Genomic DNA, 15,169 nt, shown 5'->3' on the forward strand with positions numbered 1-15,169 from the left:
AGGCATGGTGAGAGTAGCAGAAGGAAAGAAGGAACAAACACAGGACAGCAAGAAAGCCCAGGCTGTGTCAGGAATGAAGAACACCTGAAACTATACTCTCAATCATCCTGAAGGTTGCCAGGTCAGAAAGGGAGGGGTGCACAGAAATATTCGTCCCTAGGGGCTGTGGATCTTCAACAGAGACTGACTTTGCCAATAACAGATGTACATGAGTACCGCTACCAAAGCAAGAGGGCGCACATTCCCTCTATTCTGAGCCACAATAATACTCAAGGTGGAATAATACTATGCTTGTAAGAAAAATCTGGAGCTAAAATAATCCCTGCTCACATAAAAGACCAAAGCAATATTTGACTCATGCCCAAATGCATCCCAGGTCCAAGTTTTATTCGAGGCCCAAGAGAAAAGCCACCGTTCCACAGACTTCTCTGCCAACTTTGTCTTTAACATGGCAGACTTTCATCCATTCCTTCCCTGCTGCCACTGCTAACACACAAGGAGAACACGAGAGGAGACAAAAGCATCCAAACGTGAGGAACAGAGAAGGAAGTGACTAATTAGAGGTAGCTGCATCCCAGGTGCCTGCAGAGGAGTTAAAACTCTTTATCTTCAAGAAACAGGAAAGGCTCAGACACTCGGGGCCCCAGGAACCAGGGCCAGACACTGGGCTTGACTGGAAGTCTGTACCCCAAGTGGCTAGTCCCACACCCCGTGTCCTCCCAGAGGAAGAGATGCACGTCTGATGAACGTGCTTGAGCAGCAGGATCCAGTTCGGCCAGAAGTTAGTCAACTGTGGGGTTTTTCGGTTATGGAAGCCAGTCAGGTCTCCTTGTTTGAAGCTAACTGAGTTAGGTCCCTGTCACTTACGATGGAAAAAGTCCACAGTAATACAACCTCATTTTAGGCAGATGTCAGATACTATTTAGCACCAAGGGCTCAGAAAAGCCTCGAAAACACTATGGAATTCAGAGTGCTTCTTAAGAGAACTGCGTGTAAGCCATTCTAAATGTGGCCACCAACCCTGACAAGAGAGCTCCCTGTGTTAAAACTTGAACTTCGGCAACTCATTCAAGAGGAATTGCATCCACTGAAGCCCCAGGTGTCTCCCCCAGGCCTCTGAAATCTTAACACTCAGACTATGACAACAAACATGGCAATGGCTCTAAGCCGTCCTGCTCTCTCAGGGCGATGCCTGGAAAGGCAGCAGAGCTACTGCTATCTCTTATTCCTAGAGGGACGCACTGACCTGGTAGTGAAAGGAGGGCCCCTCCTGGTCTGTCCCCTAACAACGGGGGCCTGGCAGGAAAGGGGGGATGAGCGCCTGAGAAGGATCCCTTTCCAGGGGTTGGAAGAAGTGGAGGCGGCTTGCCCACCACTGGGGTATTCCTGCCTTGAAATGAGGGATGATCACTGCCAGCCAAAGACTTGGGCGTCTCAAAGCCTGGAAAAATGAAGAAAACAAGTGGTCACCAGAAGTCTGCTACAGAGGCCAGCAAGCTACACAAAGAACACTCCGGGAATTTAAGGAAGACCTTCGCTTGCCCTGATTGAGAGGTTTCTATGATCAAAGAGAAGCAGGATGTTAACTAGACTCACTGTGGTCATTAGACAATATATACAAATATCAAATCACTATGTGTACACCTGAAAGTAACAGAACATTAATATGCTTCTGTCAATCAATTAATCAATTACATAGGCACCCAGGGGAAAAAAAAAACCCTATTGTGTTATAAGTTTATGAGCCCCCCCCACCCCTGAGAAAGTACAATAAAAAATGTACAAAAGTAAAATACATTGTGAATTTTATAAGATGAAGGATTTCTTTAAAGTTTTAACATGGTCCTAGAACCTCAGCTGTGTTTTCCCACAGGGGACACGTGGTTATTATCGTCTTCTCATACTTAACTCAAAACAAGTAAACTGGGGGCACCTGGGTGGCTCAATTGGTTGGGTGTCCGACTTTGGCTTAGGTCATGATCTCACAGTTCGTCAGTTTGAGCCCCACGTCGGGCTCTGTGCCGACAGTTCAGAGTCTGGAGCCTGCTTATGTGTGTCTCTCTCTCCCTGCCCCTCCCTCACTCATACTCTGTCTCTCTCTCAAAAATAAATAAACATTAAAAAAAAATTAAAAAACAACAACTAAAAAGTCTCCATTTTAAGGAGTTTGGCTCATAACTGAAATGCACTTTACAATCTTTAAGATTAGGAACTGCTTCTTCGTGTTTACCATCCACTTAATAATAACCTACAAATGTCTCAGTTAACAAGCTGAAACTTCGAATCACAAAAGTAAACCAACAGAGAAGAGAAATTATTTCCCACATGTCCACCTATATAGAGAAGTCATCCTATTTATATATTAAAAATCTGATGCAAAAGGAAATTTAGCTTGAGAAAAAGCATGTTAGCCTATAAAAGTTAAACATTAACATAGTGTAATTCCTATGCAGAACATGTTCATATCAGACACCTTTATATTACAGAGGTATATTCTCTCAATTAAATTAAAAAGTTCCTAGTTTTTTTCACATAGCAATTTGCAGAAAAGGATTTTCTGGGGTTCAAAATGGGGAAGGGGGAGAGACAGTGCCAAATACCTTTCAGTTGCCCTTTCCTGGTCTTCAGGTAGTCAATGAGCAGGCTTAACTCGTTCCCACGCAAATGCTTTCCCTCAGTCAACAGGAAGACAAGGTGCTGAATGCCCAAAGGGACAGAGTAGCTGGGAAGGTGCTCCCGAGCCAAGAAGTCGTCCAGGAGATCTCCAGCCCGCAGAGCAATTCCAGCATGTTCCTGCTGCTCCCGTTTAGAGAAATATCTCCTGTATTCTTTAGCTACCAGCACCAGGGCATCTTCCAGAGGCATATGACGATGTACTGAGGACAAGAAAGAGCCGGCTTTACATCAAATGGCTGCCCTGATTTCGTTTAAAATCAGAAAATAACGTTAATCCAACTACATGTTGTCTAAACTGTGTCAGCTTTCAGTACGATGTGGTTGCCTATCAATCCGACGGTCTGGGACCCTCGGCAGCAGGTGCCCGGTCAGATTTCAAAATCAAACATTACATTCTATTTCAAAATTATAACATGTGTCGCTTGGTTTACCATTTCCACACAAACCCTCTTTTCACAACTGGACAGCTTCATGCTACGCTGATGAGAGAGAGAGAGACAGAAGGAAAGAGAGAGCAAACAGGTGCCATGTGTATCAATGGGAATTCATAACGCTAAGCAAATCTAGCCTAAAAAAAAGACAGGATGTAACTTCAACCACTGCTGGCTACTAGGAAGGTTTAAGGGCAAAAAAATCCTAGAAGTGAAGGTGTCTGATTTGGTTTCAGTGATCAGGGTGGATGACTTGAGAGGAGTGTGATCCACAGAAGAAACAAGTAGAAGCAGAGAACAGAGCCTTTAGAGAGGAGAGCAAGTGTGAAATGGGGCTGCTGGTTTTCACTGCAAACCTTTTAGTGCTTATCTTTTAACTCTGTGTATGTAACACTTTGATAAAAGGCAGACAGACAGACAGACACAGACAGACCTGCGGTGCAGGGTTTCTAGGCTCTGCCACTGTAGCCTGGGGAGAAACCCACCATCGTCTATGTGGTTCTGCAATCTGGCTCAGGCCCATGGGATCTTAAATCATGTTAAAAGCCTTTCCAGGTCAGGTCACATATATATCACATATAAAATAAGTTCTAGATACCAGGAATGGCTTTTAATGGCTACAGTCAATGCATAGGTGTTTTCTGATCTCTCCTAGGTTTACCTATGGAGAATATGACTTCTTCAAAGTTTAAGTTTAAAAATTTTTTTTTTCAACGTTTATTTATTTTTGGGACAGAGAGAGACAGAGCATGAACAGGGGAGGGGCAGAGAGAGAGGGAGACACAGAATCGGAAACAGGCTCCAGGCTCTGAGCCATCAGCCCAGAGCCTGACGCGGGGCTCGAACTCACGGACCGCGAGATCGTGACCTGGCCGAAGTCGGACGCTTAACCGACTGCGCCACCCAGGCGCCCCTTCAAAGTTTAAGTTTAGATGGAAGGCCCCACCCTGTCTTGCCACATATCACCAACTTCTGAAAAATTTAGGGCCCAAGGGGCACTACAGAGCTACAATGGAGATTATGGTATTTGGCTAAATCCTAAGCAGTGTTTATGAAGGTTACATTTAGGACGAGATATGAATACATATTTGCCTTCACATGCTAAAGTTTCATTGTCTGTCTTAAATGTCTCGGCACAGGAGCAGCTCCACGGGCTTCTGAACAACGGCTACACGTGAGGTATAAAACTGTCAGCTCTAAAGCAATGTGAGAGGCCAGCAAAGACTAATTTTGCTAAAACAGATGTAGCTTATAAGAGAAAACATATCATCTGAGTTCAATAATTAAATCCATGGATAGGAAATGAAATATGAACCTATTAATACTATTGTGGACATGAAAAAGAAACCCTTCTCTGAATGTGTAGCATGGTAAAAACAGATCACATGCTTTTTAAGTAGCGCTGGCTTTGGAAAAGTGTTTTCGTATCCGACCAATGATTCAACCTACTTACTTTAGTGAGGATTTCCTAAACCATCTTGCATGAACATAACACATGTGATTAGTCCTGTACACAACCTATTCAGATCAAGCAGTTCCCCACTCCCACCCCTCGGAGATGGGGATTCGTAATTTTCCGAACTTAAGTGTGGTTTAGTCTTATTATTTGTTTAACATAAATTAGACATTTTCTATGTTTAAAAAAAACCATAGTGGGAACAGTATTCTGCAAGAGCTGGCTAGGTGGGTGTGGGTTGCAACACAGCGTAAAAGAAAATGGAATGGTCAGAAAAAAAGACGTCCTAGCAGCCTCAAAACTATGGGAAGCCGAGTGTTCCTCACTGTTGTTTTTTCAGACTCAACATTACAGCTGGATTTTAGGACACCAATCTGACACCGACTTCTCTGAAGGCTCCAAAGTCACAGGCAGGATATAAATCCAGCTCCCATACTCCACTAGGTCTCTGCCGAGGAGAAAGGTCTCCTGACTTAGCAGTGAAAACCCTACGCTGCTATGGAGACACAGCTGGGATGGGAGAAGCCTGCCCGGCTGCTGCTCACCTGGGCACAGGAAGGAAGCAGGGTTGACAGTGCCTAGCACACATGAGGAACTCAGTAAGTGAGTGTGGACTGCACAGAATGGTGCCAAGAGCTTCTAGAAAGACGAGGACTAGAGCACCTAGGCTCGTCTGGATCTGACTCCAGAGAAGCTGCCAAGGGGCCCCTTCACAAGGCAGATGCCTCTCTGGGAGCAGCAGCTCTGACCAGGAGGGAAAGGTGGGGGTGGTCTAGGATGCGTGCATCTGCCTAAGTCTATGTGTTTTAGGGAGGAAAAGAGAGTTCATTTTTGTGCACTCTCATGAGCCTAAGAATAAAGAAATGTTTGAGATATCACAGGAAAGGCAGAATCAGCAGAAAAGTCTAAGAGAATGCACAGGACGATAAACATAACATCTTTTAGACTTACCATTGAGCATAGAAAAGACGGTGGTGAGATGTGGTCAAAAAGTTTTACGGAAGAGAACTGACTTGTGGGGGTGCCTGGGTGGCTCAGTAGGTTAAACGTCTGAATCTTAATTTCAGCTTAGGTCATGATCTCACGGTTCATGGGCCCCATTGCTTTGGGATTCCCCCTCTCCCTCTGTCCCTCACCTGCTCGCGCGCTCTCTCTCTCAAAATAAATAAACATTAAAAAAAGAGAGAGAATTGACTTTTTACACAATACTTTGCACAATATATCCTGACAAGTAAGGAGCAATGAAGATGATTTAAGTTTCAATCACCTCTGATACATAGGAGAGTATTTTCTGATACCTATTCAAGTCACTTTTTCCTCAACTAGATCCAGTTTAGTTACTGACAAATGTGAACCTTCAAAGTGTACCAGCATACAAAGAAAAACTATTGTATTTTTAAAGCAGGATCTATTTTAAGTGATAGTTCTAGATTAAGCTTAACTTACTTTTGATAGACTCATCAAGTATAATTACGGTGCAAGAGGAAAGTTCTACATTAGACTGTTCGACAAGAATGCAAAACGGGGACCCATCGTCTTTAACTTCCTGGAGTGCTCGCGTAAGACTCGATTCCGAGGAGAGGTGAATCATTTCCACCATAAGGCCATGATCCTGCAACTGATGACCTATGCCTGTTGCGTAGTCCCTTAAAAACAAACAAAACGTCACACACACAAGAAACAGGTAGGTTATTTTCAATCAAACAAAAGGGAAAAAAAATACGTCATCAAGCAGGTGTTCCATAGATATTTTGATGACAAATTTAAGTAAGTGAAGTGTAAGATACTATATTTTTACTGAACTTGGATAAGTGAAGTGAAAGATGCTGTAGTTTTTCAAAAATCATGCATGCTGTACAACTTTTCATTCTTAGACACACTGAAAACAACCAATAGTACATTATCTGTCTGATGGGATCAGTTAAGAGAACTGGAGGCAACTCTACCCAAAGGAAACTTTCCGAAAATGTGGTGTCCTCAGATGGTTGACTACGTACAGAATTTTATAAAGAAAGCTAAGTATGTCAAAGTCGTGTTTTTGTATGACATGATACACTGCATACACACCACAAATGTGGTCAGCATTTTTCAAAATGGAATCGTTCCAGAGTTATTTGATGAAGTCATTTCAATTTAAAGTACATGAAAGAAAACTTAGGATTTATTGTAAAGAAGAGGTAAGACTATTATCTTCAGAAAAATAACAGAATGCTCATTTACAATTAGTTCCTGGGACAGACCAGTATTTCTTGAGATCACTGCCACTGAGACAACTCCTTGCTGAAGAGTAAACAGATGAGGGGTGCCTGGCTGGCTCAGATGGTGGAACATGTGACACTTGATCATGAGGTTTGAGCCCCACATTGGGGGTAGAGTTTACTTAAATAAATAAGCAAATAAACAAACAAACAAATAAATGCATGGCAAAGAAAAAGAGAGAGAATAAATGGATAATGCTGGAGTTAACCATCTCAGTTAATATCAACCATCCCATAACCAACCTGGGATCAAACCCCAGAGTCATCTCATCTCCCATTTTCTCAGCCTCAGTCTTCAAGTCATAAAGAATCTACCCCAGACCTCTCCTTCAGGTTTATGCTTCCCTTGTGCCCAATACTTGCTCAGAAACCTGAATAGAGGGGTGCCTGGGCGGCTCAGTCGGTTGAGCACCTGACTCTTAATTTCTGCTCAGGTCATGATCTCACAGGAGTGAGACTGAGCCCTGCGTCAGACCCCTGGTTGAGTGTGGAGCCTGCTTGGGATTCTCTCTCTCTCTCTCTCTCTCTCTCTCTCTCTCTCTCTCTCTCTCTCCCCCTCTGCCCCTCCCCGCAGCTCGTGCGCTTGGTCGAGTGCTCTCTCTCTCTAAAAAAATCAAAATTAATAAAAATTTAAAGACTAAAAAAAAAGAGAAAGAAACCTGAATGAAAACTTAGAAACCGCAAATGACACTAAGCCCTGAAACCAAGGACCCTGCAATGGTAGTATACTCCTCCTCTTACGTATCCTCTGCTTAGAGCAGGAACAACTCTTAACATACTCCATCTTCCACTTGTTATTTAAGCACATGTTTTATCTTATTAGGCTGCATGAGGTAGAAAAGAGGAATTGCCACTTAATTATCTGTATGTTCCTCACTGTGCTTTAGCACAGAGTTTTACATAGAACAGGTACACATTAAATGCATGTTCTGTGAATTAAAAATTAAAATGAGGCGCTCCCGGGTGGCTCAGTCGGTTAAGCGTCTGACTCTTGATTTCAGCTCAGGTCATGTCTTGGTTCTTGAGTTCAAGCCCCACATCGGGCTCTGCGCTGATAGTGTGGAGCCTGCTTGGGCTTCTCTCTCTCCCTCTCCCTCTCCCTCTTCCTCTCTCCCTCTGCCTCTCTCACTACCCCTCCCCTCCTCACACTGTCTCTGTCTTTCTGAAAATAAATAAACTTTAAAAAATTAAAAAACAATTAAAATGATGGCAGGAAAAAATGCTTTCCAGGCGATTTAGGAGAGTATAAATGATTGCAGAAAGTAAATTCAAGAGGAAAACAAGAAAAACAAGACATGGTTCATATTTACAGAGTGAGAGCCTATGAGTTAAAACTATCACAATAATAACTCATGCTGGAGGGTATCATTTGAAAATTAATTACTGTTTTGGAGTATAAAAGAATGAATTTAGCCAACCAATATATCACTGCAAATCTTTCCAACATCAGAGTGACAACAGAGCAGGCAGCGTGGCCTAGTTCTCGGACTCCCTGGCAGATGCAGCCTGCGTGCGGCCGAGGAGTCCCTAAGCTGCACCCACTGAGGGTCCTAATCCATGGCTAGCTGCCAGAACTGCAGAATGCCGGGCGGAGGAGCGGTTTCTGAATACCACCCCAGATGGAGGGGGAGAAGAAAAGCAATCTCGAGGACTCCTCTCCACCACACAGTGCCGCACTCCAATCAACACCCAGCAGGCCTGGCTCTGAAGACGGGAGAGCAGCAAGGGCATCCGGGTTCGGGAGTCGAACGGCGCTGGAGCCCACAATTCTGAAAACGGTACAAGGCGCTACAGGTCAGACGTGACGCTTGCTACAAGTCCCGAGAAAACTGATTTAGTCAAAGATTAACGCGGTTTCCCTGGCTGATCGAAACTATTGTACCACAGTTGCTAAAAGTTGAGGGAAAACCAAGCTACTGTGCATGCTGAGCTCTTACTGCCTCTTGTTCAAAACTGGTTTGAATTACCAGATGATCAGCTTAATCCAGGGCATGTCTGGTTGTCTTTCAATTATTAAAGGGAAATCCTATAATTTTCTAATGTAAAAGGAACTGGCCTCTCCCATCCTCCCCATGCTATGACTGACCTCACTTCTTCCAGGATGCTGTCCCTCAAGATCCAACCCAAATACCCTCCAAACGAGATGAAGCTGTAAGTTTGCTTTCACAAACTTCACCAGTAAAGATGCTATATCTACAAATAAGTTAGATTTCTATAAAGCAGATATCACAGAATAAGCAAGAATTCTGAGTCATTTTAAGATTGCCAATTTTCTCATAAAGAAAACCAATGCTGCCTTATGCTGAGTTATGTTTTGTGCATGCCTGGTCTCCTGGTCAGGAATGATTAGTTATCATGTCTGGGGTGTGCAGTTTCACTCACTCAGTACCTAGCCTGGAGTTAAGTGTGTATGCTTCCAACCAATCGTTTGTCTACATGCTCCTTGCCAAGCACTACGAAACCCGACATAATCCAGAGACACAATTATCATCACACACTAAGTCCCCTGTCTGCCTTCAAGTGCCAGCCAATGGTGCACAAGGTCAGGGCACTACACAGACCCAAAGGACAAGCTGGAGAGAGCCAAGAGAGCAGGTGACCAGGCCACAACTGCGCTTAAGTGGGCTGCCTGAGTTACAGGTATTAGGTGGCCTACACAAGTAACAAGTGTTAGTTGGCCTGCATGAGTTTCAGGTGGAGAAGAAGGATAAGACATCCCACATTGAAGGAAAAACAGCAAGGATGCAGGCTGAAAGGAATTCAACAAGCAGCTAAGAAATGAGGAACCCTTGTCTGAAATTTCAGTGAGGCCAATTTGTGGCATCCTACACTAGACTGTCTGTGCCCCAAGGCAAACATTTGTCTGTTATGTTCATTAAAGTATCCCCAGAGCCTAGAATAGCGCCTGGCACACGGAACCCAGCCCTGAAAATAGCCTTGGTTTTTTTTGTTTTTTTTTTTCCTGATTATAAAATTGATAGATACTCATTATAGAAAAGTCAAGCAATACAGAAAACTGAGTAAGACAGTCATTGTCAGAAACCTCCCCATCCAGATGCCTCTGTCACCAGTTTGGTAAACCCAGCAGCACATTCTTGTAATTCATAGAGCAGTGTTCTAGCGACATTTTGAAAGTCTTTCAACTCTCAGTGACTTATGTATTGTAAGGCTGACTACTTAATAATTCCATTTGTACACATTCTCATTCGACAGGATAAAAAGAAATAAATATACACCTCTGTTCGTTGTTGATAGAAACAATAACGCAATCTGAAGGCCTCTCTTGATCACGGGCTTTCTGAACCACTTGATAAAAGTGCTGGAAAAGCTCTTCTTTCCATGTGTTCCTGCCGCTGGCATCCCCTAAAAAATATTGACATATTCATGTTTTCGCAAGGGCAAAGGCAATCACTGAAGGTTCTCAGGGTTTTTTACAAAAGTGGAAGTGAATGGCAACCCCTCTAGAAGGAACAGATGAGGAAAAGAGAAGTAGCTTCTCAGCAAGACTCTTACCTAACTGAGTGGACTGGTATCGCTCATGGTTCTCTTCGTTCCTTTTTGAATAATCAGCCACATTCTGCCATAATTCTTTAATGCTATTGGATGAATGAAAATAGAATAGTTTGTGCAAACGTAGTTTCCCTCTATGAGTGTGTCCCCAAAAGCCAAAAAAATAAATACCAGGCCACCTAGCACAATCCATATGCACCAAAATAAAGGCTGTGTCTACACAGAGGTAAAAAGTCACTCAATAATCTGTGCTCATTTTAGAACACTGTGAGTTTCTGGGATTTTTCTGCTCCCTCCCATTCACTTCCTCTTGCCTGTTATGATGAAAAGTACTATATGGAGCCACCGATCTTTGTCAAGTCAGACCTATACAGAAAAGAGACAGACTCAGACTTCAAGGTGTTTATTTTAAAGAAGAGATCATTTTACCAGATGTGTGTATCCTTTGAGGTGCTTATCTCTAAAGGTCTTCATTGGATATGGGTAAAAAAATGAGTCAACAAGATCTGCTCACTTTACTCCTAAACAGTCTACGGCTCCTGTGAGCAAGCTATTTTCCCATGCTAAAGGCATGCAAAATAGTGCACAGATGCTGGGTAATCTATTAGCCATCTAAAGTAGTCCCCTTTGCTGTGATTTAACAGAAGAAAGGGGGAATTCGGTGCACTCTACACCCTAAATCAGGCATTTTTACTGCGGCTCTCCAGCATCCAGACACCAATGTGTCTGTCCACAAGGAATGTCCTGCCAGGGAGAGAACCACCTCGGCAGGCAGCAATTAGTTCCTTTCTCACCAGGGGCATCACGCCGCATGGCAAAGCAGCCATGGAACACGCTCAGTCGAACCATGACTATTCAGCAAGCTGCCAGCAAACGTCAATCCCTTTGCTCTGCCCCTGTACGATTTTCATTCGGGTTCTTGTCCACATCCAATTTCCTGACACAGCAGAGACGTAGCTCCAGGCTTTTAGAGGCAAGGCTTTTGCTTGAATCCATGCCTCTCCTACTGCTTGAGAATCCTGAGCTAGACAAGAATGTTTCCTCCCCTCAAGCAGGCTTTATCTTTGTCTACTATCTCTGACAAACACTAACCATTGACTCCAGAGGCCATTTCTTAAGCTGCCTGCTTTCTCCAACCCTTGCTAGGGTGTGTTCTTGCTGGCTTTCCCTCAAACTTCATACACTTTCTTTTAACGAAGTGGTATGTAAACCGCCCACCGCCACGCTAAGTAATTAGACGGGGTTGGGGAGTGCCCCAGAAGCTGGTACGTGGCCACCCAGGAAAGGCAGTGTGATGTTGAAATTTGCAACTGCCTAGGTAGGAGTCTCAGTGCTGTCACTTACTAATTGGGTAAGCTTGAACGAGTTACTTAACACCATCATGTCTCAGTTTCCCCACCTGTAAAATGGGGCTATTAGAACCTACCTGGAAGCACTGCTATGAAGATTAAATGAGTTAATGCAGGTAAATCCCTTAGAACAGTGTCTGATGCAGAGCAGGCCCTCAACAGATGTGAGCCACTATCACCCATTTCTGCCTTCAGGTTTCCTTCACACCAGAGCTAAGAAAACCAGTCCTTCCAAAGATCACCTACCAGTGCAAGTATTCTGAGCCTCACTGTGAGGAAATGTTACCTGAGAGAGACTGACCCCCATTAATAGTCACTCCTGAATTCTACACTTCCAAGTGCTTCCGCAGTCGAGGAAGGCATTTTTCAATTTTGAATTATTAATCCAATCTGACACAAATCTCATCTTTAATGCAGGCAAGAGAGAGGCCCTGTCAAGGTTCATACATATAAAAATCAATTCAAATACAGTTCAAGGAAAACTGCTTTTACCAAAACTACAGAGGTAGCTCCAAAGCGAAAATCCTGAAGTGCCATGTTGATTTACCTACTTAGTTACTTAGAGAATCCACAGCTGAATATAAAAGACACAGGAAACTAAGTAAGACCACCTTCAAAACTGGTTTACATACTTTGGAATACTACACAGTGGTCAAAAACAACGAGGATGAATAATCCTCCCTCACATACTGTTATGTGAAAGAAACAAATTCCGGAACAATATAGCACTGTGAGCCATTTCAGGTTAAAAATAAGGGGGAAAAAGCCGGGGAGGGTTCTGAAAGGGATTTTCACTTTTTACTATCAAACACTTTTACATCTGTTTATCTATTCCTTGGTGGGGGGGGGGGGGGGGTAAGCCATTTTTATGTGACTTTATATTATACGAGAATACTGATTCATCTCATAATAAAGTAAATTTCCATATTCGGAGCACGGTTAGATGGTAGCACAAAAAAGGTGGGGCGGTGTGGAAGAAGGGAGTGAAGGGCCAGCCAGTCACCCAAATGGGGCTCCCCTGAGTGGCTCGGGTGCCCGAGTCCCATCAGCCTGCAGGTCTATTTTAGTTACTAGAGTCCAAACGACTATGGAGAGGGAGAAGTTAAAGCAGAATGGCTTAATATGATCAAGCTGACCTGAGGGACTTCCCAAAAAGCAAATATTAATAGCATCAATTTTAACAAACACATAAGTCTGCACAGTAAGAACACATCTAAATTACTACTAAAGCTTTTAGCAAATTGAGCCACAACAATAAAACTTTACCTTAGCATGTCTTCACCCTCCTCTAAGTAGCCCTCTTGGGGAGAATAAGAAGTCGGCAGCAAAGGTTTATACGGCTTGCTGCTAAAAAACCAACAAAGACAAAATTACACTTAAGAAGAAATTATTTCCCATAGCCCACACATTAGTTTCCACAGTCCTGGTACACTCAGAGGTGATTAAATCTTCAGTTAAACTGGATTTCAAAAACTCAAACAATGCTTTCCTCAAGACTTTTTTTTTTTTTTTCCCAGAGCCTCTATTCTAGTTTGCAATGCTTATTTCTATTTTTGTCTAGTTTGTTTGCACAACTGCTTTTCCAGAGTGGACCACTGAAGGCACAGTTCTGTCACAAGAAAAGAAGACCATTATAAATTTACCAGCAGAAAGGGGCTTCAACATAATGAATGTGATTTGCCCCAGTGAACTGAATTAAAACTAAAAACAAAAAAAAAAAACAACAAAAAAAAAAGTAAGAATGTAATGTTGGTGGTGTTTCGTAATTAAAAAAAAAAAAAACCTCTGTGGGTTTTTGTTTTTTTTTTTAAGATTCTCTTTGGTAGATGTTCCCACCAACATCACCATAAATTTTCATGAATTATCTGCCACCTTTAATGTATCTGGCACTAACTCCACAATGGTGCTTATGAAAGAACATGCTTAAATGATTTGTGTGCATCAATTCTAAGTACTAAAGGTCCTCTATTAAGACCACTGTTATGTTTACATACCAAACGCATTTGACACACGTCGACACTGTCCCCCTCATTTAAAAGTCATGTGGTTAACAAATAACATAAATCTAAATCTAAGACAAAAATAAGGGGCAAAACCTAAGAAGAAAATGCCTGTTCCCAATTGTTAGCTGAAAGAAACAAGGGGCTAAACAAGATTTAACTATTATGAATTTGGACTGAGAGGGTTAAAGAGTTATTAGAAAGCTTTCCTTTTCCAAAAAGGATCAGGAGCACAGATGCTCCACTCGACCCTCTTCTCAATGATCCTAGCCAAGTTTGAAGGCCATGAGAAGGAATAAGCAGATGGTTCAATGTGAGTAAGTCAAAAGGAAGTTGCATTTGCCTTATTCGGCTTCCTAGCAACTAGACTGAATGATGCCAAGAAAGCCAGCCGGCTCTAAGGAGAAACGCTGCAGGACACTTGGAACCCAGCGGTCGGGCAGGGGAGAGAAGCCCCCCAGACACCCTCACCTGGCAAAACAAATCCAGTGCCTACTGACACCCACATTTCCCGCCTCGCTGGGACCATCCCCTCCCCTTGCAGTTCCCACCCCAGCCTATCCCGGCCACACTAATGCCAACCACTTGACTACCAGGACAACCTTTCAAACTCCAGTAACATCAGATGAGCAGTCTGGCCCAGCCATCAAAGAATAACTTCCCACTTCTCCATGGGAGGGAAGGCCCCAAGCACTCAACGCACCTCAGCCAGCTGGACAAAGGATTCCGCAGGCCAAAAGGCCTGCGCTCAAACACTGAAGCCCAAGCACTGAGAGAGGCAGACGCATACGCTGGCTGGGATCCCAGAGGCCTGAGAAACATCCGTCCCAGAGCCACGGTATGTTCCTTTTCTCCTCCTTAAAAACATCCCCTAAGTAGCGTGGAAGCTGGGGGTTCCCAAATGGACTGCTTAAAGGAATCACACTCAGGCAGGAATTTTCTTTGTGTAAGCACATAAACAGGCATGTGAAATATATTCACAATACAATGGCCAAAAGAAGGCTTGGATGTTATTAAATATGGCAAGGTTACACCAAGTCCTGGCAATGCCACTGTATTTCGCCATCTCCTCAGGGCCTCCCGCTAATTGGTGGCACCCATTAAAACTTCAATTCCTCTCCTACTCAGTGGGTAGAAGGTCAAATAGAAAATGGAACTTCTAATTACACATATATCTTGGGAAATGAATACAGTTTCCAACATGCTCAACGAAGATGCTTTCAAATACATTATATTTAAGCCTTATAACAACCACACAAGCTGGATAATGTCAACCTCTCCACACTTTTTAGAAACAGATGAGAAAACTGAGAGTCAGGCTACATGACTTGCCACACACAGCTAAGCAATAAAGTCCAAATGCAAACCCAGGTGTGTCTGACACTAAAACCCAGGCTCCCTCTAATATCTCATAGCCCAGAAACTCTGGGATTAACCCAGGAGGTCTGCAAGTAAACAAAACAAGACAAAACAAAAACAAACAGCAATA

General features: G+C 43.3%; 1 protein-coding gene across 1 annotated transcript in view; it reads right to left on the reverse strand.

Annotated features, from left to right (window-relative positions):
- Positions 1–15,169, reverse strand: part of LOC102902033 (nuclear receptor coactivator 5-like) — a 47,280-nt gene that overhangs the window by 5,400 nt on the left and 26,711 nt on the right. Inside the window, exons 3-8 of the mRNA XM_045045851.1 lie at positions 12,947–13,027; positions 10,335–10,417; positions 10,058–10,184; positions 6,010–6,209; positions 2,601–2,876; positions 1,247–1,441 (exon numbers count right to left, since the gene is read on the reverse strand). Of these exons, the coding sequence (XP_044901786.1) occupies positions 1,247–1,441; positions 2,601–2,876; positions 6,010–6,209; positions 10,058–10,184; positions 10,335–10,417; positions 12,947–13,027 (962 nt within the window). The remainder of the gene's footprint in view (positions 1–1,246; positions 1,442–2,600; positions 2,877–6,009; positions 6,210–10,057; positions 10,185–10,334; positions 10,418–12,946; positions 13,028–15,169) is intronic.

This window comes from Felis catus, chromosome E2, assembly GCF_018350175.1.
Source record: "Felis catus isolate Fca126 chromosome E2, F.catus_Fca126_mat1.0, whole genome shotgun sequence".
Taxonomy (NCBI): domain Eukaryota; kingdom Metazoa; phylum Chordata; class Mammalia; order Carnivora; family Felidae; genus Felis; species Felis catus.